Raw genomic sequence first — 23,133 nt, 5'->3', positions numbered from 1 at the left:
ATAAAACTTAAATCACTACCATGGATAAATCGTAATGTACGACCCGCCATGAGAGAAATGCCGATGCTGGTATCCTCCACGTTAAAGGCATGGGATGTAATGCTAAAAAAAGAGAATTGGTCCACACAGATCGGGCCAATGACACCTCTATTTGGAAACCATGAGTTTCCGCCAGCCTTGAATGCCCTAACCTTTTTAAAATGGTATAGAAACAAAGATACTAGAGTGGTCCAGATCCTGACTGAAGGTAAAATCCCTCTGTAGCGCCCTGCTACTTTTATAGCGGCTGCTGTTGTAAATTTAAGGGGGGGTCGGAGAGTTAGTTGCCTCTGACCATGTTTATTTCAGCTAAATTTAAGGCCTCTAATTATATATATATATATATATATATATATATATATATATATATTATAATATGGAGTGGGTGGGTAATGGGCTATGTCAGTTAATGTAATAGTTGTATTGTTTTTGTGTAAAATGAAAAATTTATAAATAAAGATTATAAAAAAAAAAGTTAAAGAAAATAACGTGGCATCCCCCCAAATCCATACCAGACCCTTATCCTATCATGCAGCCTGGCAGGCCAGGAAAGGGGGGGGGGGTGTGTGAGCTTCAAAGCACCACCAGAGCTTCATCAAAGCACCACTAAAGCATCAAACACACTTCATAAAAGCATGTTGAAGTGGTAGGAGCTTTAATGTGTGTTGAAGCTGAAGCAAGTGTAAATGAGCCCTAACTCCCAAGTTCAGATTACCCCCCTCATACACTACATATACCGAGCCCGGGATATATGTGTGTGTGCCCGTATGGCACCAGTAACTTCAGTTCCTTGGAAGAAGAAGTCCTTGAATCTTCAGCTAGCCAATGTAGTTTGTGCACTTAGATTTCCTGTTTGGCAGGAGTGATGCAAAGTCTACTGTGGAACTCCCGAAGCAAAAAGAACACTTTTACTGCCTGGCAGGAGGATGAGGGCAGCACAGTGTTCTACTAGTGTTGGCAAAAATAGGCAACATTGTCTGGATGCAGTGTCTGTACAATTTTCAAGTTCACACTCACCAATCCTGCCACCAAGGCCCAAAAGAGATGTCCTGGCAGGCAGACTCTTCAGGTAGCCCGACTGGCTACTTCACAACCAGAACACTTCATGCCGTCTGTACAGGTGTGACTGGAGATGCAACTGGGATCCCCCTCTCAGGCAGGATATCCCTGACCGGCCATTGGTCTGTGGGAGGAACGACACACTGACCTGGGAAGGCAGCAACTCATCCCTGCATCCGGTCTTCTCACTTGCCTTGTGGTGTCTGCCTAGCTCCCAGGCAGTCTCTTGGTATTTTTCCCTTCTTTGCCTCCACAGAATTCTGGGCTGTGTAGTTCTTAGACCAGGGAAAGCTGTGGGCCTGTGCTGGGGGCTACATGTCCCACAATTCTTTGATCATCTGTGGTGAAGAAACATTGGTTCCCTCCCCCTGCCAATGAGGAAGCAGGGAAGAGAGTAGATTGGGCGGCAGTGTCTCCTGCTACTGCAGAGTGAGGGGGAGAATTGTGTCTCCTGAGCCTGTATCAGTCCCGGGGGTGACCAGCATGCCGGGCTGCAGGGCACCTGCTACAGCTGCATATCATTTGCTAGTACATTCCTCCCTGGTGATGGAATTCGCAGCACTGTAGATAGAAGTTATTAAATGGAATATAAATTGGTAGTATTACCAGTAACCCCCCGTCCTGCCTGTCCTCTTCCTTAATAGTCACTGTGAAATCTTTTATCTCCAGCAGATACCACATATACATATAAAGGAATATAAAAATGTGATTCTGATATCATTTTACCTTTACGACATTTCCGGTGACAGAAAACAGAACCCAATCCGCTGTCACTTCTGTCACCAATGTAAAATAAAATGGAGAATTCAGTCATAGAAGGGCCGAGGAGAGCCGGACACCTCACAGCTATCACCTCAGAGTTCCTGCTTCATACCTTCTCCACTGCCATTGGCTGCGCTCCCTTCACACCAACCAAAGGGCAGGATCACAGTCAACAGGTGGATTCTACTCTCAACTCAGACTATCCTAACAGCTCTGCACTTCCACTGGCTGCATTCCCTCCACAGGAACCAATCACAAGTTGGGATAACAGTCACCGGGCATATTCAGCTCTCCACAGAGATATATTTCAGACCTCACCTCAGTCACACACTATTATTATTATACATTAATACCACAGTGCTGTATAGAGAACACTGTGCTGGTCAAATTAGTCTCTACAGTCTACACAAACGGAACTAACAAATATATCTGTTTTTTAGACAGGATACATCCCAAATATAGAACCATTTATCGTTTTACACGTTGCGTCACAGGTCACGTGACTTTTTCAAGGGAATACTTGAAAAAGTCACGTGACCTGTGACGTAACGCGTTGGAAAGAGCCAGTGATGTCATTCTGGTGTTCTCTCACACGGGAGGTGCAGTGAGGAGAAGTAAGCTTGCTACGAGCCTGACTGTTACTATACGCCTGATATATCCGTGCTTAGGTGAGCGTATTCATTTATGTCATCATTTAACAATTTTTTTAGCAATATTGCGCTATGTCTAGTATTCTTTTTCTTTGAGAATCCACACTTACAGAGAAGCGGAAGGTTCATGAAAAACCAGACTGAAAAAACACACTCTGAGGCCGGGTACACACGGACAAACATGTATGGTGAAAGCGGTCCGTCGGACCGTTTTCACCATACATGTCTGCCAGAGGGCTTCTGTACGATGGTTGTACACACCATCGTACAGAAGTCCGCGCGTAAACAATACGCGGGGCGTGTCCGCGGTGTCGCCGCGTCGATGACGCGGTGTCGCCGCGACAATGACGCGGCGACGTGCGCGTCCCGCCTTTAAAATGCTTCCACGCATGCGTCGAAGTCATTCGACGCATGCGAGGGACGGCGGGCGCCTGGACATGTACGGTAGGTCTGTACTGACGACCGTACATGTCCGAGCGGGCTGAATTCCAGCGGGCTGTTTTAAAACAAGTCCAGGAATATTTGTCTGCTGGGAAAAGGCCCGGCGGGCAAATGTTTGCTGGAATTCGGCCCGCTCGCGCCCACACACGACCAAACATGTCTGCTGAAACTGGCCTGCGGGCCAGTTTCAGCAGACATGTTTGCTCGTGAGTATGGGGCCTGAAAGTCAATCTGATCGCTATATGTATGTGGAAATGAAGTGATATTTTTTGCCTTGCTTGGAAGGTGAGCGGGCATTTCACGTTATAGGTGGTGGTGAACAAATAATTATCCATTTACTCACTAAGGATTTTGTATTTAAAGCGGAGGTTCACCGGTAAAATCCTGTTTTTACCCTTAGTCTGATGCTCATTTAGTCTAGGGGAATCGGCTAGTTGTTTTAAAATCCGAGCAGTACTTACCGTTGTAGAGGGCGATCTTCTCCGCCACTTCCGGGTATGGGTCTTCGGGACTGGGCGTTCCTTCATGATTGACAGTCTTCCGACGGTCGCATCCATCGCGTCACGGTTTTCCGAAAGTAGCCGAACGTCGGTGCGCAGGCGCAGTATAGAGCCGCACCGACGTTCGGCTTCTTTCGGCTACTCGTCACGCGATGGATGCGACTGTCGGAAGCCATTCGGAAGACTGTCAATCAAGAAGGAACGCCCACTCCCGAAGACCCATACCCGGAAGTGGCGGAGAAGATCGCCCTCTACAACGGTAAGTAATGCTCGGATTTTAAAACAACTAGCCGATTCCCCAAGACTAAATGAGCATCAGACTAAGGGTAAAAGAGTAAAAAACAGCATTTATCGGTGAACTCCCGCTTTAATTCACAAAATTTTTGTGATGTCATCATTTTTATTTGATTCACATTTTGTCATATCATATAACTTGTTTATATGTCCTGTGCAATATTAAGAGGTTGTTATTATCGCACTATTATTGTTATGCCGCGTACACGCGACCATTTTTAATGGTCTAGGAAAAAAGATTTTTTTTTTCGACCTGATTCTTGTCAAGCCTGCCTTGCCTACACACGATCGTGAAAAAAAATGCTCGAGCAAAGCGCGGTGACGTACAACATGTACAACGGCACTATAAAGGGGAAGTACCATTCGGATGGCGCCACCCTTGGAACTGCTTTTGCTGATTTCATGTTAGTAAAAGTTTGGTGAGAGACAATTTGCGCTTTTTAGTCTTCGCGCTTTTCAGTCCGTTACAGCGTGACGAATGTGCTATCTCAATTACAAACGCTAGTTTTACCAGAACGAGCGCTCCCGTCTCATAACTTGCTTCTGAGCATGCACATTTTTTCATGTCGTTAAAAAGCCTACACACGCCCGTTTTTCACGACGTGAAAAACGACAACATGAAAAACTACGCGAAAAAATAGAGCATGTTCTAAATTTTTAATGTCCATTTTTCACGTCATGAAAAATGCTCTATAGTCTACACACGATCGTTTTTTAACCACTTAAGACCCGGACCAATATGCATGTTAAGGACCTTGCCCCTTTTTGCGATTCGGCACTGCGTCGCTTTAACTGACAATTGCGCGGTCGTGCGAAGTGGCTCCCAAACAAAATTGGTGTCCTTTTTTTCCCACAAATAGAGCTTTCTTTTGGTGGTATTTGATGACCTCTGCGGTTTTTATTTTTTGCACTATAAACAAAAATAGAGCGTCAATTTTGAAAAAAATGCAATACTTTTTACTTTTTGCTATAATAAATATCCCCAAAAAAGATATGAATTTTTTTTTCCCTCAGTTTAGGCCAATACGTATTCTTCTACCTATTTTTGGTATAAAAAAAATCGCAATAAGCGTTTAACGATTGGTTTGCGCAAAATTTATAGCGTTTACAAAATAGGGGATAATTTTATGGCATTTTTATTAATAATTGTTTTTTTTACTACTAATGGCGGCGATCAGCGATTGTTTAATGACTGCGACATTATGGTGGACACATCGGACAATTTTGACACATTTTTGGGACCATTGTCATTTTCACAGCAAAAAGTGCTATAAAAATGCATTGATTACTGTGAAAATGACAATGGCAGTTTAGGAGTTAACCACTAGGGGGCGCTGTAGGGGTTAAGTGTGATCTCATATGTGTTTCTGACTGTAGGGGGCGGGGCTGGACGTGAGACATCATTGATCGTCTTTCCCTATATCAGGGAACAGACGATCAATGACACTGCCACTGTGAAGAACAGGGAAGGTGTGTTTACACTCACCTCTCCCCGTTCTTCAGCTCCTGTGACCGATCGCGGGACACCGGTGGTGATCGGGTCTGCGGGTCCCGCGGTCACGGAGCTTTGGACCGGGTCACGTCCGCGCGCCAGCGACCCACGACTGGGCTCTTAAAGGCAACATACATGTACATGCCTGTGCCCAGCCGTGCCATTCTGCCGACGTATATGTGCAGGGGGCAGTCCTTAAGTGGTTAATGACATTTAAAAAAAATTACATTTTTCACGTCATGAAAAACGGTCGTGTGTAGGCGGCATTAGATCCTAAATATAGAGCCATTTACATCTAATGTCCATCCAGAGCCTCTGGTTAATAGACCGGATACATCCTAAATATAGAGCCATTAATCCAATTGTCCATCCAGAGCCTCTGGTTTATAGACCAGATACATCCCAAATAAAGAACCATTTATCCAACTGTCAATCCATGGGATTGTTTTTTACGTAATTCAATTTTTTTTACTAGTAATGGCAGTGATCAGCGACTTATAAAGGGACGGCAACATTGTGGCGGACAAATCGGAAACCAAGTGACACTTTTAGGGGGACCAGTGACACCAATACAGTGCTAAAAAATATGTAATGTCACTAAATTGACATTGGCAGGGAAGGGGTTAACAGCAGGGGCGATCAAAGGGTTACACATGTCCCCTAGGGGTGTTTTCTAATTGTGTGGGGGATGGTTGCACTGTGGGAAGACAGAGATCTGTGTTCCTGCTTAGCAGAAACACAGGATCTCTATCTTCCCTACTAGCAGAACAGCGATCTGCCTTGTTCACATAGGCAGACTGCCACTCTGCCTCTTTTGGGAACGAGTGCCGGTTGCCAGCGGACATCGGGTCCACTGATTGGCTCCCGCTGTGCCAAATCACAGTGAGATTGAGTTTCTGATGGGTTGGATATTGTCAGAACACCAGCAGCACGCCCCAGACCCGAAAGAGCGAAATCATGTTCCTGTACGTGATTTCACGCCGGAGAGCCCTGCAGTAAATGTACATCGGTCGGTTGGCAAGTGGTTAATTACAGAGAAACTAATGTGAGTCTTACAAAAACATAAATGCACAATGCAAGGGAGGGAAAACATATTTTATGGAGAGGAAAAACACGGCAGGTAAGAAATGAACATAATGTTTTTGCTTTTTTAACTGTAATTTTGTAAGAAGGTTACAGGTCTAGTGGCTCCTATTTTTTAACTATTGCAGTGTTATCTTCTTTTTTCCCTTTTCTTCTCCTTTTTTTTTCCACTTCAGACTCCACCCCATAGAGTGTGCACTATATGCTCATATTCGGCGCACCCGCCCATTGCATCTCTATGTTGGTTTTGCATCATAAGTGTCGCTTCTTCTTGTGTGAATTTTTTACTCTTCTTTTCTTTTCCTTTTCTTTTTCTTTTTTTTTTTTTTTTTCCTTTTATATTATTATTATATATGTAAATATGTATTATTGTTATTTATTAAATGTCACTCCTCATATTTCAGAGGCACCAAAGGATTACATTTTTATTTTATCCCCCCCTTCTCCCCCCCCCCCCCCTATCTCACCTTAAACAATCTCCTATATCACTAGTTCTTTCAAATTTTCTTCTAGTGTTTCTTTTAAGTGTCTACCCTTAATTTTTCTGCATAACTCCACGATTTCTTGAAAGTCCTCCATCTATCCCATTTCGTGATTTGTAAGATGTTATTACCCTCTATGCCCTCTTTTAATTCTTCCATTCTGTAAGTTTCTTCGACCGCATCAATCCACTCCCAAATTGAGGGGCACTCCAATTCTTGCCACCTCCTTGGAATAAGTCTCTTAGCGGCATTGAGTAGATGTGGTACAAGCGTTTTCCTGTAACTTTTTATACCTTCCTCCCCCCCATGAAATAGGATGACCCATGGGTCCATCTTGATCTTTTTCCCCGTGATCTCTTCCACACAGGCCAAGATTTTTTCCCAATACCTCTTAACCTTAGTACATCCCCACCAGATGTGTGCCATATTTCCTGGTGATCCACATCCCCTCCAACACTCTCCTGTCTGATCTTCTTTGAATTTTTTTAGCTTTTCCGGGGTCATGTACCATCCGGATATGCATTTAAAACACATCTCCGCCGTTCGGCTATCCACCGCAGAGGAGTGTGTCAGAGCCAACATTTTATCTATTGTGCCCTTGTCCCGTTGTGTTCCCAGTTCCCTTTCCCATTTTTTAATGAATGGAGGTATATTCTGCTCATCTATCTTCAATAGAATTCTATATAGCTTTGATGTAGTTCCCTTTGCTCTTTCCATGAAGCATATTTTTTCTAGGTCTGTTAACTGGTCTCCCGCTCTCAGTGGGCCTGGTAGATCCTGGGTGAAATGTTTAAGCTGCTGGTACCTCCATTCATTAATTTCCATTAAATTCTTTTTAGTTTTTAACTCGGGTAGTGTTATTATGTGACCCTCCCTTATTATGTCCCTTAATTGTGCCGTGTCCTGTTTGATCCAATTCCCCCCGACTTGTGTTTTACCTGGTGCAAAATAATCATTATTTTTCAGTGCTATAAAAGGTGAATTATATTCTTTCTCAATTTTTTTGTAGACATTGTCCCATATTTTAAGTGCATTTTTTGTTATTTCGTGTGCGTTTTTCTCTAGTGTTCTAAATTGAGGAGGATTCCATATAATCTTGTCCAGCCTCGTCTGTGCTAACTCATTTTCTAGACTAACCCACCTTTTTTCTTTGTTGGCTCTGGCCCACTCCACCACCCTTGTCATTACCACTGCATCATAATATCCTTTGACGTCCGGTACCGCTAAGCCCCCCTTTTTTTTTTGGTTGTTTTAGGGTCTGGAGTGATATCCTATGTTTCTTATTTCTCCAAATGTAATTCATAATTATTTTTTTTAAAGCAGAAAATAGTGTTCTCGGGAGGGCTATGGGGATCATCTGAAATTTATATAATATTTTAGGTAAGATAACCATTTTGCAATAATTGATTCGTCCTATCCATGATATTGCTCTATTTTCCACTCTTTTTATTTCTGTCTTAATTTCATTTAATAGGGGAATGAAATTTATCTTATACATTTTTTTTATAGAGTTTGCTAACAGTATCCCTAGATATTTGAGTTCTTTAACCCAGGCGAACTGGTACTTCACTTTTAAGAATTGCTCTTCTAATTTACTTATATTTATACTCATAATCTCCGTTTTGGTGAGATTTATTTTGAAATTCGAGATTTCCCCATAATCTCTACATAGATTTAAAAGGTTTGAGATTGATGTTTTGGGTTTGTCCAAATAGAAGAGGATGTCATCTGCGAAGGCAGAGAGTTTGTATTCCTCCTCTCCCACTTTAACCCCTTTTATTTCTTTGCAATTGCGTATCCTGGCCAGCAACGGCTCCAAAGAGAGCACAAACAGGAGTGGCGACAGAGGACACCCCTGCCTTGTACCATTTTTCATTGAGAAAGTTTGAGATAGACTGCCATTTATCTTTATTTTGGCAGTGGGAGACAAATAAAGGGCTGCAATCCAGTCTATCATTCTCTGTCCAAACCCCATGCCTCTCAGAGTCAGCAGCATAAGTCCCCAGTCTACTCTGTCAAACGCTTTTTCTGCGTCAATCGACAGAAGTAAACCTGGGGACCCTACTGCCTTCATTCTCTGGAGCAACAGAAGTGTTTTTACTCCATTGTCTCTACCCTCTCTACCCTGGACAAAGCCTGTTTGGTCCGGATGTACCAGTTTTGTCATTTCCTGTCTAACTCTTCCGGCCAATACCTTTGCGTACAGTTTTATATCAGTGTTCAGCAGAGATATCGGCCGGTACCCTGAACAGCTTCCTGTGTCTTTACCTTCCTTTGGGATAACTGTGATGGTTGCCTCTGATGCTTCTTTACTTAATTTAAACTCTCTTCCAAGTCCATTAAAGTACTGACATAGTTTTGGTAGAAGGATCTCCTTGTATTTTTTATAATACATCACTGTGAAGCCGTCCGGGCCCGGGCTTTTTCCAGTTTCTGAACTTGTTAATGCTAGTTTAATTTCATTTTCTGTGATAGGCCTATCCATCCCTTCTGCCTCTGTTTGATCTATTTTTGATATTCCTGCTTCTTTTAAAAATGTTGTAATCTTGTTTTCTTTCTCCCCTTTTTGCCAGTTCTTTTGTTCTACTGAATATAGTTTCTCATAGTATATTCTGAATGTTTCTGCAATATCTTTTGTTGTATGTAAGACCTTACCTTTTTCATTTTTAATTTTGTCTATATAATTCCTAGATTTCTTTTTTTGTACCATCCGAGCAAGATGTTTGCTTGTTTTATTTCCCCACCTGTATCTTTCCCTTGCTATTGAGTTAAATTCCCTTTTTGTATCTTGATCTAAGAGTTCTTTAAGCTCGTTTCGCTTGTTAACTAAGTTTAAATATAGGTCTTGTTGCTTTCCTATTTTCTTATGTTTTTGTTCAAGATTAAAAATCTCCTCTATAAGTTTTTCCCTTGTACTACTCTCTTCTTTCTTCTTCCTTGCTCCTTCAGAGATCAGGACCCCTCTTATCACCGCCTTATGGGCGTCCCAAAGTGTTGCTTTAGAGATTCCATCTATCTCATTTGTTTTAAAGTACTCTTCTAATTCTTTTTTAACCCTCAGGAAGCTTTTCTCTTTGATTATTAGCTCTTCATTAAGTCTCCAGTTTTGATAGGGCTTTTGGTTCCCTGAGATATTTATGGATATGCTAATGGGGGCATGATCCGAAATCGTCATGGTTTCTATTCTTGTCTCGACCACCATCTCCAGCATTCTATGGTCCACCAGTATGTGGTCGATCCGAGAATAACTACCATGGACCGGGGAAAAAAACGTGTAATCTCGTTGGCCCGGGTTAAGGATCCTCCATGTATCCACTAGTTGATTTCTATACAGACTTTCCTTAACCTTTTTTAGTAGTATGTCTTGGGTTTCTGGTGCCTGGTAGGTTTTATCTACCTTCGGGTCCATACAAAAGTTTAAGTCACCTCCCAGTATTAACTTTCCCCTCCTAAAATCTTTTAATTTCTCTAATATTCCCAACAGATATTTCATCGGGGAGGTATTCGGAGCATATATATTTACAAGAGTGTATTCCTCCTCCTCCAGTTTTCCCCTTAAAAAGAGGAATCTCCCTTCCGGGTCTGTCATTCTATCTGTTAGATCAAACCGTGTCCCCTTCGCTATTCCAATTGCTATCCCTCTAGCTCTTTTTGAGATGGTATCTCCATAGTACCATCTGGGAAAGTCGGGGGAGTATATCTTTATGTTTGACCCCAATGTAAGGTGGGTTTCTTGTAAGAAGGCAATGTCTGTCCTATACCTTTTCAACTCCTTTAATATCTTATGTCTCTTAGTAGGACTATTAAGGCCTTTGACGTTATAGGACAGACATTTAATCACTGTCATCTTTGTTTTCCTTTCTTCGGATTATGCTCTCTTCTGATTGTTTTGGTGAGATAGGGTTTCTTCCCTCCCTCAATCCCGTCCCTCCCCTCCCTCCCGCCCCCCCGTCCCCTCCCCCACCCTCCCTCCTTCCCATCTCCTCCCCCCTCCCTCCTTCCCTCCCATCCCCTCCCCCTCCAACCCATCCCCCCCTCCTTTTCATCCCCTCCCCCCTCCCTCCCTCCCCCCCCTATTTGGCCTATTAAAGGCCTCTGGGCCATCTTCTAAGCCCTGGTCCAGATCGCTCTGGGTGGGGGTCTGAGATTGCCTCCCCCCTCTCCCGGTTTTCCAGCCGGAGATGGGGGGGGGGGGACGAGGACAAAGCCCCAGTCTGGGGTCAGCGAAAAGCCCGAGTCAGAAATAGAAAAGAGGCTGCTAGGTAATGCCAAAGAAAAAAAAAAAAAAAAAAAAAAAAAAAAAAAAAAAAAAAAAAGGAGCATACACAGAGAAAAACAGGAAAGGAAAAGAGAGAAGGGGCAACCGGGGAGAACAAGGTAGAGTGGACAGGGCGGGAGTTTCCCCTCTCCCTCTCGTCCCCCCCCCCCCCCATACTCCCAACCTGGCAGGTCAGGAACCTGGATATCTAGCTTCCTACAAAATTCCCTTAAGTCCTCGGGAAATCTTAGTGTCGCTGATCTCCCTTCCTTTGTTCCAATTAGGCATGCAGGGAACCCCCAGTAATATTTGATGTTCGAGTCTATCATCTGCTTTAGGAGTGGTTTTAACAACCATCTTCTTGCCAGGGTTTCTGGGGCCACATCCGAAAATATCTGCAGCTCTGTTCCTTCAAACACTATCGGGGGTTGTCCCCTCAATTTCTTCCAAACTGCTTCCTTATCTTCATATAATCTGAACCTTATTATGACATCTCTTGTTCGCTCGGGGGTCGCTCTTTTCGGGTTTCCCACTCGATGGACCCTTTCGATTCCAATTGGGTTATCTATTGTTCTTTCCAGTATTGGGTTGAATATCTTCTGAGCTATTAGCCTGAGGTCCTCGTCCCTCTTCTCTGGTATGGATCTTATCCTTAAGTTTTGTCTCCGACTTCTATTTTCCTGGTCCTCCAATTTGTAGAGAATATGCCTCTGTTGTAATTGAATCTGATCCATCTGAGCTTTTAGTGCGCTTGATTCCTGTTCCTGTTTCTCTATTTGTTCTTCTGCTGTTTCGATTCTAGAGAGCATGTGGACAAAATCTGTCCGTAGGTTCTGTATTTCTCCTTTTATCACGTTTTCCAGCCTTAACAACATCTCTGCCATTTCTCCCTTTGAGGGGGACTGAGTGTCTGCGCTTCGTTCATCCATCCTGCTACTCTCCAGTCTGCACCCTGTAGGCCCCTCCTCTCTTGATTCTATAGATGTTTCTCTGGAGTTATCACTCTGGGGTTTCTTATTTTCAGCTTTTTTGACTTTGTTCATTTGTTGTTGTTTTGTTACCCCCTGGGTCTCAGGGACTCGCGGGCTTTCCCCTCTTGTCACAAATGGTCTTATTGAGCTTGTTGCTGTTGTATTACTTGGAGTAGTTGGGGGTCCCCCCCTTGTTGATCTACTCGTCATTCTGCTCATCTTAGTCTCCTTCCTTCTAATTCTCTTCCCCAGCTTGGCTTCCTATTCCCAGCGGGTTAATCAAGAATCCAATGTCTGGTACTCTACCCAGTATGACCGGGTCTTATCCTCCTTCAAATTTGAGTTTACTTTGGTTTTCTTTCTCATTCACTCCCCCTGAGAGAAAATTGCTTAATATGTCTTAATCTCGGCTCAGAAGGTTTATTTGATCAATATCCGAGGTCCCCATCACAAAATAAAGCAAACACCGAAAAAAACATAAAAGGAAAAAGGGAGAGAAGACCGAAAGGAATGGACATAAAAGGAGAGAAAAAAATAGAAAAATGTAAAAGGGAGAGTAACGGCCAGGGCAAAGATGCTCGTTTAACCCAATCAAAATTTGCGGTTCTCAGTAAGCGTCAGGTCACAAAACAGGGTCATCAACAGAGTTCCATGGACCGGCAGAATCAAAAGTGTGGATCAGAGCACAAACAAAAACCCAGGGTCAGGTTACAGGTGGAAGGGGCTGACACCTGTTTAGCGATGATCCTGAGTCTTGTGGTGCTTTAAGTAGACCATTGGGCTCCAATAAGGCTACCTAAATGTGCTTACTCACTAATGCGCTGCGGCTTACTTATATATGCTTATATGTGCACCAGCACGTGTAAGTGCACGTATGGTCCTACCCCGTTCTGTGGACTATTCTAACTGCATGCACATTTCTTTGAGCATGGAGATGAGTTAGATTTCCTTGACTCCTTTCTACATTGCTGTCACAGCATCATGGGGAGTTGGGCTATCTATGTACTTTGAGTGATCACCAATTGGTGTGGCTAGTTTAAGGGGGATTACCGTTTTTTTTTTTTTTTTGTCAATGTTTATATTTTTCCTCTGTTAGGTTCTCTACCCACTTTTCTATAGATCTTCACCGTTCAATGACAAACAATATTGAATTGAATCGAGCAAGTGTACAGGTAGAGGCATTAATAGTGTAAAAAAGGATTCTCAGCATTTGATGGTTCCTGGCTCTTGAGTTACGCCTTATAGTTTACACTCTCAATAATTTAGGGAGCAACAGAACCGAGCAGGACAAAATTAGACACTTGGCACATCTTTAACAACATTGACAGTTTCTTCTAAGACTCTCAATCCTCATCCCTTAGGGATTTCCTTTACCGCACCTCCTCCTCCTCCGAGTGCCTTTGAAGTACAAGCATAATACAAATAAAAGCCGACCTTATCCTCTGTGATGGTGATATGGGTATGAGTGGGTGTATACGACCTGTCTCATGCTCCCTGCATGATTTGAACCTCCCGCTGCATGCTCTGCTTGTCTCCTCCTCTCCCGTCCGTGTCTGGTTCTTTACCCGCTGTGTCCAATATGGCTAGACATCCTAGCGTGAGGCAGGTCAGGCTGGTCCGTCCCGTGCTGTGGTCTGTCCCCGCCGCTACGCTGCGGTAGTTTTCAGTGTGCAGACTTCCAGGAAGCAGCGTGCGGCGTACGAATGGGAACTGCCAGCTCCTGTCTTCGTTTGGCGCGGTCCCTCCTCATCCCCCGGCAACCTCCAGCTCTTCGCTCCCCCCACCTACGAGCGCGCCTCTTCCTCACGTGCACGTGCCCGTGCACGCCATCATCCCATGGTAATTTGTTTGCAGTGTTATCTTCTAATCTTTACATACTGAAAATATACAGGACTCCCCCTTTAATGACATTACTCTCAAGGTGGTCTTTCCCAATTATATTGAGTGGAACAAAAGAACGTCTGGAAGAGTGTGATTGTACAGACACAGGAAATGATGCCAAAATGGGGAGGAAAAGATGTCAGGTGCAGACAGGAAGTGATCTACAGACAGGAAGTGAGGTAACATATGAACAGGAAGTGATGTAGAGGTCTAAAAAAGGAAGTACTGGGTCAGAGGTGAGTTGGGAGGACGTAGAGGAGAGACATTGCTGGAACTGGCAGCAGAGGACGTATTAAGATATTAGAATTCCATCTAAATCCTGACTAGTACTAAAAATGCTGTCTATCCCTGCTAACACCTACATTAACTAACCTGTGCAAGAAAAAAGATGTACTGTCTATTCTTACCTATTTTCAAGCCTCTCTGGTCTGGTCATGTGACCCGGCTTCTATGCGCCATCCAGTGAAAGCTGCAGAGGAGAGGAGGGACCTATGGGAGATGACATGGCTCCCGGCTTTCACAGTCATTGTTGGATGTTCTCGGACTAGTTAGGCTTTAGCTGGATTTCTACTTTAAACCTCACCCTGGGGATCCTCCACCTGCTGACTGGAGAGCCGAGCAGGATTCTGGGAGGTCACATGACAATATTATTGCTTTTTTAAAGCAGACTGATCTTCTGGTGACCATTTAACTTTCAGAGTGCCTTCACCTCACTTCCTGAAATACAGGATGAAATAATGGCAAGAAGATTGTAGAAGTCACCAAGAAGATCATTGAGCTGCTGACGGGAGAGGTGAGAGGTGCCGGGAATTCTGGGACATTATCCAGTAACAGACAAGGGATGTGTCTGGATGGTGACTGTATCATTGTGTGTGTCAGGTTCCTATAAGGTGTCAGGATGTCACTGTCTATTTCTCCATGGAGGAGTGGGAGTATTTAGAAGGACACAAGGATCTCTACAAGGACGTCATGATGGAGAATCAGCCGCCCCTCACATCACCGGGTAAGAGGAGACTTTATTATAAAGAAGAGAGCAGTACGGAGGGTCCACCTAGATCCCCCATCATCTGTCCCTGTCCTCTGTATTCCCGGGATTCCACACAGGAAGATCACACCATCCCTCACCATCATCAGGTAGGTGGGAATGAGCCACAAGAACTGAAAATGAATTCTAAGCTATGAGAAGACATTCCAATGTGTAATCTCTTGTTCCTTTTTTCAAATATATTCTATAATTTTTGGGGTTTAGGGTGAAGAACTAAAAAACATCAAACCTGAGGTTAAAGAGGAGGAAGAAGAGACATTGATAAGTGGAGCTCAGCCGTCTTTGGAGGAGGGAGGTTCTCTATATTCCTGGGATTCCACACAGGGAGGTCACACCATCCCTCACCATCATCAGGTAGATGGGAAGAACACAGAAAGTGACTCTAGACCAGGGGTCTCAAACTGGCGGCCCTCCAGATGTTGCAAAACTACAAGTCCCATGAGGCATTGCAAGGCTGACAGTTACAAGCATGACTCCCACAGTCAGAGGCATGATGGGACTTGTAGTTTCCAAACAGCTGGAGGGCCACCAGTTTGAGACCCCTGCTCTAGACTGTATGAGATTATACGCTTCTTTCATCCTATTTGTCATCACATTTTCTTTTTTTTTTGTTTTTAATGGCTCAGTATAAAGAACAGATGTATGTAAAAAATGAGGTTAAAGTGGAAGAAGAGGAGACGACTGTGATGGGTTATCAGGAGTCTAAGGAGGAAGTTGGGATGATAGTGACAACTAAAGAGGAAGAACCTTTTCTAGATATGAGCACGGGTGAGTAATGAACACTAAATAAATAAACTGCTTAAGAATATAGATTGATGATTGTGGATATGTAGACCTTCACATCAAGTAAAATGATCTCTACAAGGACGTCATGATGGAGAATCAGCCGCCCCTCACATCACCGGGTAAGAGGAGACTTTATTGTAAAGGAGAGAGCAGTACGGAGGCTCCACCTAGATCCCCCATCATCTGATAAACACATAGAAACAATGTTTTCAGTCAGTGTGTGTGTTTCCTACAGATGGATCCAGTAATGGGAACCCACCAGAGAGATGTCCCCATCCTCTGTATTCACGGGATTCCACACAGGAAGATCACACCATCCCTCACCATCATCAGGTAAATGGGATTGAGAACTCCAAAAAAAATTCTAAGCTACGAGAACTTTCTTCTATGTAATCTCTCGTTCCATTTTACAAATGTGTTCTGTCATCTTTGGGGTTCAGGGTGAAGAACTGGAAGACATCAAAGCTGAGATTAAAGGGGAAGAAGAAGGGATGTTGATGAGTGGAGATCAGCAGTTTATGGAGGAAGGTTGTCCTCTGTATTCCCAGGATTCCCCACAAGAAGATCACACCATCCCTCACCATCATCAAGTAGGTGGACTTGTGGAGCGCAGAAATATTTCATAATTAGTGAGATGGTATTCTTCTATGTAGTCTCTTGTTTTCGTACTACTATATCTGAATTGCAGCCTTTGCTGCCTGCACCCCCATCTTCATTTGCAGCTCTTTCTTTGAGCACCTCACATTTTCACCCCTCCTCCCTTTCTTTCTTCTGTGTCTAGTCATCATGGGTCCTCTTCCTCCTTGTGTCCCTTCAATGGGGGGGATGCTAATTGACATGATGCTGCTATTTTGTTCCTGTAAGTCCAGGCTGAGGTGATCATCTGCCCCTAGGGGGCGGGTCCCTCGCTTCCATGGTTTTGAGGAAATGGGCAATAGACCTGGTTTATCTCTGCTTCAGGTTAATAATGCCTACCGGTCTTGTCCCTCCCCTAGTGCTTATGCGCAGGTACTGCAAGAGCCTGATATCAGGTCACATTCTTAAAGTGGAGGTTCACCCAAAAACTTAATTTTTAACATTAGATTGAGGCTCATTTTGTCAAGGGGAATCTGGTGTTTTTTTTAAAATCGAAGCAGTACTTACCGTTTTAGAGATAGATCTTCTCCGCCGCTTCATGGTATGGGCTGCGGGACTGGGCGTTCCTATTTGATTGACATGCTTCCGACAGTCGCATACATCGCGTCACGATTTTCCGAAAGTAACCGAACGTCGGTGCGCAGGCGCCGTATAGAGCCGCACCGACGTTCGGCTTCTTTTGACTACTCGTGACGCGATGTATGCGACCGTCGGAAGCCTGTCAATCGAATAGGAACGCCCAGTCCCGAAGACCATACCCGGAAGCGGTGGAGAAAATCACTCTCTAAAACGGTAAGTACTGCTTCGATTTAAAAAAAAACACCCGATTCCCCTTGACAAAATGAGCCTCAATCTAATGTTAAAAATAGTTTTTCGGGTGAACTCCCGCTTTAAAGTTATACTGCTTAAATTTATGAAAATAAAACTCATTTAATAATAAATGCACTGCATTCATTTGTGTCGTTTATATCTGCCCGGAGTTCAGCTTTAATAAATATTTTCTATTATTTTGGGGTTCAGGGTGAAGAACCGATTAATATAAAAGTTGAGGTTAAAGAGGAAGAAGAAGAGACGTATGTGGGGGGTGATAAGCCGTCCATGGAGGAGGTTGGGATGATTATGAAGAGTGAACAGGATGAAATTTCTCCACCTTTCGGCACAAGTAAGTAACAAACACTGAAACTGGGGAATGAAATGTACAATTCAGTTAACCCTTGAGGGTATAAAGTGAAGCTTGATATGAAGGAGAAGCAGCCAAGTAATCAGAGGGAACTGTGGTGACCATTGATGGAGTTTCTGTTGGTAGGGGTAGCGTGACACTTGGAGAAATTTACTCATGCCTCGTACCCACGACTGGTTTTCCTGTCGGAAAAACTGCGATGAGAGCTTTTGGCCGAGAATTCTGACCGTGTGTATGTTCCTTTGCAGTTTTTCCAATGAGAAAGCAGGATCTCTTTTTTTTCCCCATCAGGAAAAAATCCTAGTGGGAAAACCGTTTGTCTGTATGCTTTTCCGACGGGGAAAAGACGTGCATGCTCGGAAGCATAGAACCTAATTTTGTGAAGAGCTGGTGAGGACAACCGGGGCTCAGCGCTATTCCCCTTTTAAAGAGGTCTCTGTAGTCAGTGCCAGGACAGGTGATAAGATTTTATCCTTCTGGTGTGGGGACTGGTGACATAATGTGGCCTCCAGCCATGAGATGGCACTAACCCATATGTGAGACCCATACAAATACAAGCAGTCCAATGTACTAACAATTCACCAACGCGTTTTGGCTAATGAAGTCATAGCTGGCTATTGATTATTAACCACTTCAATACCAGGCACTCCCCCCCCTTCCTGCCCAGGACAATTTTAAGCTTTTAGCTCTGTCACAATTTAAATGACAATTGCACGGTCATGCAACACTGTACAAACAGAGCTCTCTTTTAGTGGTATTTGATCATTACTGGGATTTATTTGTATTTTTTGCTAAACAAAAGAAAAGACCTAACATTTGGAAGATTTTTTTTTCTTTTGTTTCTGTCATAAAATGTTGTTTATAAGTAAGTTTTCACCTTCACTAATGAGGCGGCAATGATGATGAGGCCGTAAGGTGGCACTGATGGGCATTGGTAGTCGGCACTGATGGTCACTCATAGGTAGCACTGATAGATGGATCTGATAGGGGGCACTGATAGATGGATCTCAAAGGCGACACTGATAGATGGATCTCAAAGGCGGCACTGATAGGCATTACTGATGGGCACCTCTAATGGACACTGATTGGCAAACCTGGTGGGCATTAGGATGACCACATTTCCAAACTGTCATTTAGGGACACTCTCTCACCTTCCCCAAAAAAAGATGAGGGGTGGCGGGGAATTTGGTGACTGGTTATTTGTCAGGAGAATGTGCCACTTGCCACCAGATGCAGTGCCACTTGCCACCCATAGCCTGCCACCAGATGCAGTGCTGCTGTCACACCCTCTGCATGAGCCATGTGTGTCGAAGGAAAGGAGTGGTGTCACTATCTGGAGAGTGAAGATCACACCAGTCCCCCTGGGTGCCAGAGAAGGAGGAGGTGCCGAGGTGGGTGGGAACAGCAGCGCTGCACTAGGTGGAGGCCTTGCTTCCGGTCTCACTGTCTGAGAGTAAATTGTCACTGGTTGCAAGATGCCAGACAGCGCTGGTCCTAGAAACCAGTTCCGGAAATGTAGTTATTAGTTAGTGGCTGTGTCCTCTATTTCATTCTGGGACATTGTATTGTCCCTGAATGAAGGTGCCCGGGACAGACATGTCAATTGAGGGACAGTCCCAGGCAATCCACATGGGCACCCTAGTGGGCATCTCTGGTGGTCCTGGGTAAGCCGCGCTGATAATTAATCAGCACAAACCCCTTTGTCAGGAGAGCAGCCGATTGGCTGTCCTCTACTTCTGTCTGAAAGTGCGAGTTGAGGAAAAGCTGATAAATGTCTCTTCCTGTTTACACTGTGATTGGACACAGCTGATCACATGGTAAAGAGCCTACATCAGAGGCTGTTTACCTAGATCGGAGATTCGGCGGATCAAACTGACATACCACACCAACGATCGCCAGCGGGCGGGTCCCCGGCTTATCCCGCTGGATGTCATATGATGCCCAGTCAGGATAACCTAACAACTTTGCACACATCATTCTGTTATATGGGGTGCGGGAAGTGGTTAAAGAATTTGCATACAGACTCTGGTAAGAAGACTTTTCTGATTGATTTTGGAGGGAGAACCGGAGCCCAGATTTGAGATCGGAATTTTCCACTTACTCCACTCATATGGAGATAAAACTCCAGTCATTTGTGATCTACTGAAATGTTTTACTATTTATTTTTTCCCATTTCTTTCCATCAGATGGATGTGATGTGAGGAATTCCTCGGAGAGACATCTTCTATTATCTGCTGATTGTAAGTCAGAAGATAATGTCATCACACAGGATCCTCCAGGAGGAAATCCATATACACAAAATATACATCACCGACCTTCCTGTCCGGAGACCTCAATGGATCCCTCTGATCAGGGGGAATCTTCTCATCAATCACATACTATGATTGTAAATATCCATGTAAGATCTCACACTGCAGATAGATCAACAGATCCTTCTAATCCTGAGGAATCTTCCTCACCCCATGAAGGAGATCACCAAGGTGACCATCTATTCTCATGTTCAGAATGCAGGAAATCTTTCACTCAAAAAGCAGCCCTCGTTACACATCGGAGAATTCACACATGTGAGCGTCCTTATTCATGTTCAGAGTGCGGGAAATCTTTTATTCGGAAAAGAAAACTTATTCAGCACCAGAGCGTTCACACAAATGAGCGTCCTTTCCCTTGTTCAGAGTGCGGGAAATCTTTCACTAAGAAAGGAAAACTTATTCAGCACCAGAGAGTTCACACGGGTGAGCGCCCTTATTCATGTTTAGAGTGTGGGAAATCTTTCACTAATAAAAGTGCCCTTCTTAAACATCAGAGAACTCACATGGGTGAGCGCCCTTATTCATGTTCAGAGTGTGGGAAATGTTTCACTCAAAAAGGAGCCCTTGTTGCACACCGGAGAATTCACACAGGTGAGCGTCCTTATTCATGTTCAGAGTGCGGGAAATCTTTCATGCAAAAAGGAGCCCTTGTTGACCACCAGATAAGTCACACGGGTGAGCGTCCATATTCATGTGTAGAGTGTGGAATATCTTTCACTCTGAAAGGAAACCTTGTGAAACACCAGAGAATTCACACAAATGAGCATTGTTATTCATGTTCAGAGTGCGGAAAACGTTTCCCTCTAAAAGCAAAACTTATTCGGCACCAGAGAATTCACACGGGTGAGCGCCCTTATTCATGTTCAGAGTGCGGGAAATGTTTCCCTCGGAAGGAAGCACTTACTAGACACCAGGAAACTCACACGGCCGAGCGTCCTTATTCATGTTCAGAGTGTGGGAAATGTTTCACTCAAAAAGGAACACTTTCTAGACACCAGAGAATTCACACGGGTGAGCGCCCTTATTCATGTTCAGAGTGTGGGAAATCTTTCATTCAAAAAGGGGCCCTTTTTATTCACCAGCTAAGTCACACGGGTGAGTGTTCTTATTCGTGTTCAGAGTGCGGGAAATCTTTCACTCATCAAGCAGCCCTTGTTATACACCAAAGAATTCACACAGCTGAGCATCCCTATTCATGTTTAGAGTGCGGGAAATGTTTCACTCACAAAGGGGGCCTTGTTGAACACCAGAGAATTCACACGGGTGAGCGCCCTTTTTCATGTTCAGAGTGTGGGAAATCCTTCATGCAAAAAAGGGCCCTTGTTGGACACCAGAGATGTCACACGGGTGAGCGTTCTTATTCATGTTCAGAGTGCGGGAAATCTTTCACTCAGCAAGGAACCCTTGTTATACACCAGAGAATTCACACAGGAGAGCATCCCTATTCATGTTTACAGTGTGGGAAATCTTTCACTCAAAAAGGGGGCCTTGTTAGACACCAGAGAATTCACACGGATAAGCACCTTCATTCATGTTTAGAGTGCGGGAAATCTTTCAATCAGAAAAGAGCCCTTGTTAAACACCAGAGAATTCACACAGGTGAGCGTCCTTATCCATGTTTAGAGTGCAGGAAATCTTTCAATCAGAAAAGAGATCTTGTTAAACACCAGAGAATTCACGTGGATAAGCTCCCTTATTCATGTTTAGAGTGCGGGAAATCTTTTACTAAAAAAGGGGCCCTTGTTGAACATCAGATAAGTCACACGGGTGAGCATTCTTATTCATGTTCAGAGTGCGGGAAATCTTTCATTCTTCAAGGAGCCCTTGTTAGACACCACAGAATTCACACAGGTGAGTGCCCTTATTAATGTTGAGAGTGTGCGGAAAATCTTTCACTCAGATAGAAGGTCCTGTTAGACACCAGTAAAATCACACAGGAGAGCATTCTTATTTATGTGTAGAGTGTGGAAAAAACCTTCACTCTGAAAGTAAACCTTGTGAAACAACAGAGAATTCACACAGGTGAGTGCCCTTATTAATGTTGACAGTGCGGGAAACCTTTCACTCGGAAAGGACAACTTATGAAATGCTAGAGAAGTCACGCTATGCTCTAAGTGCGGGAGTGAGTCCTCCTCATGTATCCAGCTTGTCGGTGTCCTTCCCCCTGTGGTCATAAGGCTGGGTACAATGTATATCCTCTTATTGCCACATGTGAATGCAATCTTTTGATGAATGTGTTTATATCTCAATAAAGTTTTCTATGCATTAGATTGTGTACATCCCTGTCTTCTCTTTATGTCATATGGGTGAGCATTAGAGCACAGAAAATCCTTCACTCTGAAGGGAAACCGCGTGAAACATCAGACAGATGAACTAAGGTGACCACATTTCCAAACTGCCATTTGGGGAACCCCCCTCTCCCCCCCCCAAAATCCATACCAGACCCTTATCCTAGCATGCAGCCTGGCAGGCCAGGAAAGGAGAAAGAAGGGATGACCAAGCGCCCCTTCCTGAATAATGCCAGGCCACATGCCCTCAACATGGGGGGGGGGGGTGCTTTGGGGCTCTGCCACACAACCGTGGCCGGTGGTTGTGGGGGTCTGCAGGCAGGGGCTTATTGAGCGTTGAAGGGGTCCCCAGATCCCGCCCTCCCCATAGTACCGGTACCCATTCACCAAAAAAAAAAAAGGAGTCAAAAAGTTATAAAAACACAGAGACAATTTTTGATAATTCCTTTATTAAAAAATAAAAAATACAATGTCCCCTGATGTAAATCCATCATAAATCACACTGCACCCGAAAAATAAAAAACACAGGCTCCACTGTTTGACAGTTCTTATATAGATAAGGGCGGGGCCACCTGGTGGTACCGCCCCCCGTGTGCATGCTGGGTCGGTGACTTCACAGGGGTGCGGTGCCACTAGGTGACGTCACCAGGTGGACCCACCCCTTACCTATCTAAAAAACTGTCAAATAGAGGAGCCAGCTTTCAAGGACTGCAGGATTTTTTTTTTTTTTGGTGCCGACGGGTGGCATGATTGACGACACTTAAAAAAAAAATGAATAAAGGAATTTAAGGGCTGTGGGGATGAGGCCCTTTTCCCCATCAGCACGGGGACAAGGTGCTTTGGCCCCAAAGTACCCCCCAAATGGTACAGGAGGGTGGGGGGGCACTCGCTTGTCTCCCCCTTTCCTGCCAGGCTGCATGCTTGGATAAGGGTCTGTTATGGATTTTGGGGGACCCATCGCATTTTTTTTTTTTTTA

The 23,133-nt window shown here is 44.2% G+C and overlaps 1 protein-coding gene and 1 long non-coding RNA gene across 2 annotated transcripts in view; both read left to right on the top strand.

Annotated features, from left to right (window-relative positions):
- LOC120909511 (zinc finger protein 260-like) overlaps positions 1–22,143 on the top strand; it is a 51,260-nt gene extending 29,117 nt beyond the window's left edge. Inside the window, exon 4 of the mRNA XM_040321286.1 lies at positions 19,746–22,143. Within this exon, the coding sequence (XP_040177220.1) occupies positions 19,746–21,736 (1,991 nt within the window). The 3' untranslated portion in view covers positions 21,737–22,143. The remainder of the gene's footprint in view (positions 1–19,745) is intronic.
- Positions 15,014–16,021, top strand: LOC120909517. Its single transcript, XR_005741285.1, has 3 exons — positions 15,014–15,046; positions 15,584–15,725; positions 15,979–16,021. It is a non-coding gene; the product is annotated as an uncharacterized LOC120909517 (long non-coding RNA).
- Positions 22,144–23,133: the final 990 nt, after the last annotated feature.

Source organism: Rana temporaria, chromosome 8 (genome assembly GCF_905171775.1).
Source record: "Rana temporaria chromosome 8, aRanTem1.1, whole genome shotgun sequence".
In the NCBI taxonomy this organism is placed as follows: Eukaryota; Metazoa; Chordata; class Amphibia; order Anura; family Ranidae; genus Rana; species Rana temporaria.
This window is presented reverse-complemented; position numbering and strand designations above follow the sequence as displayed.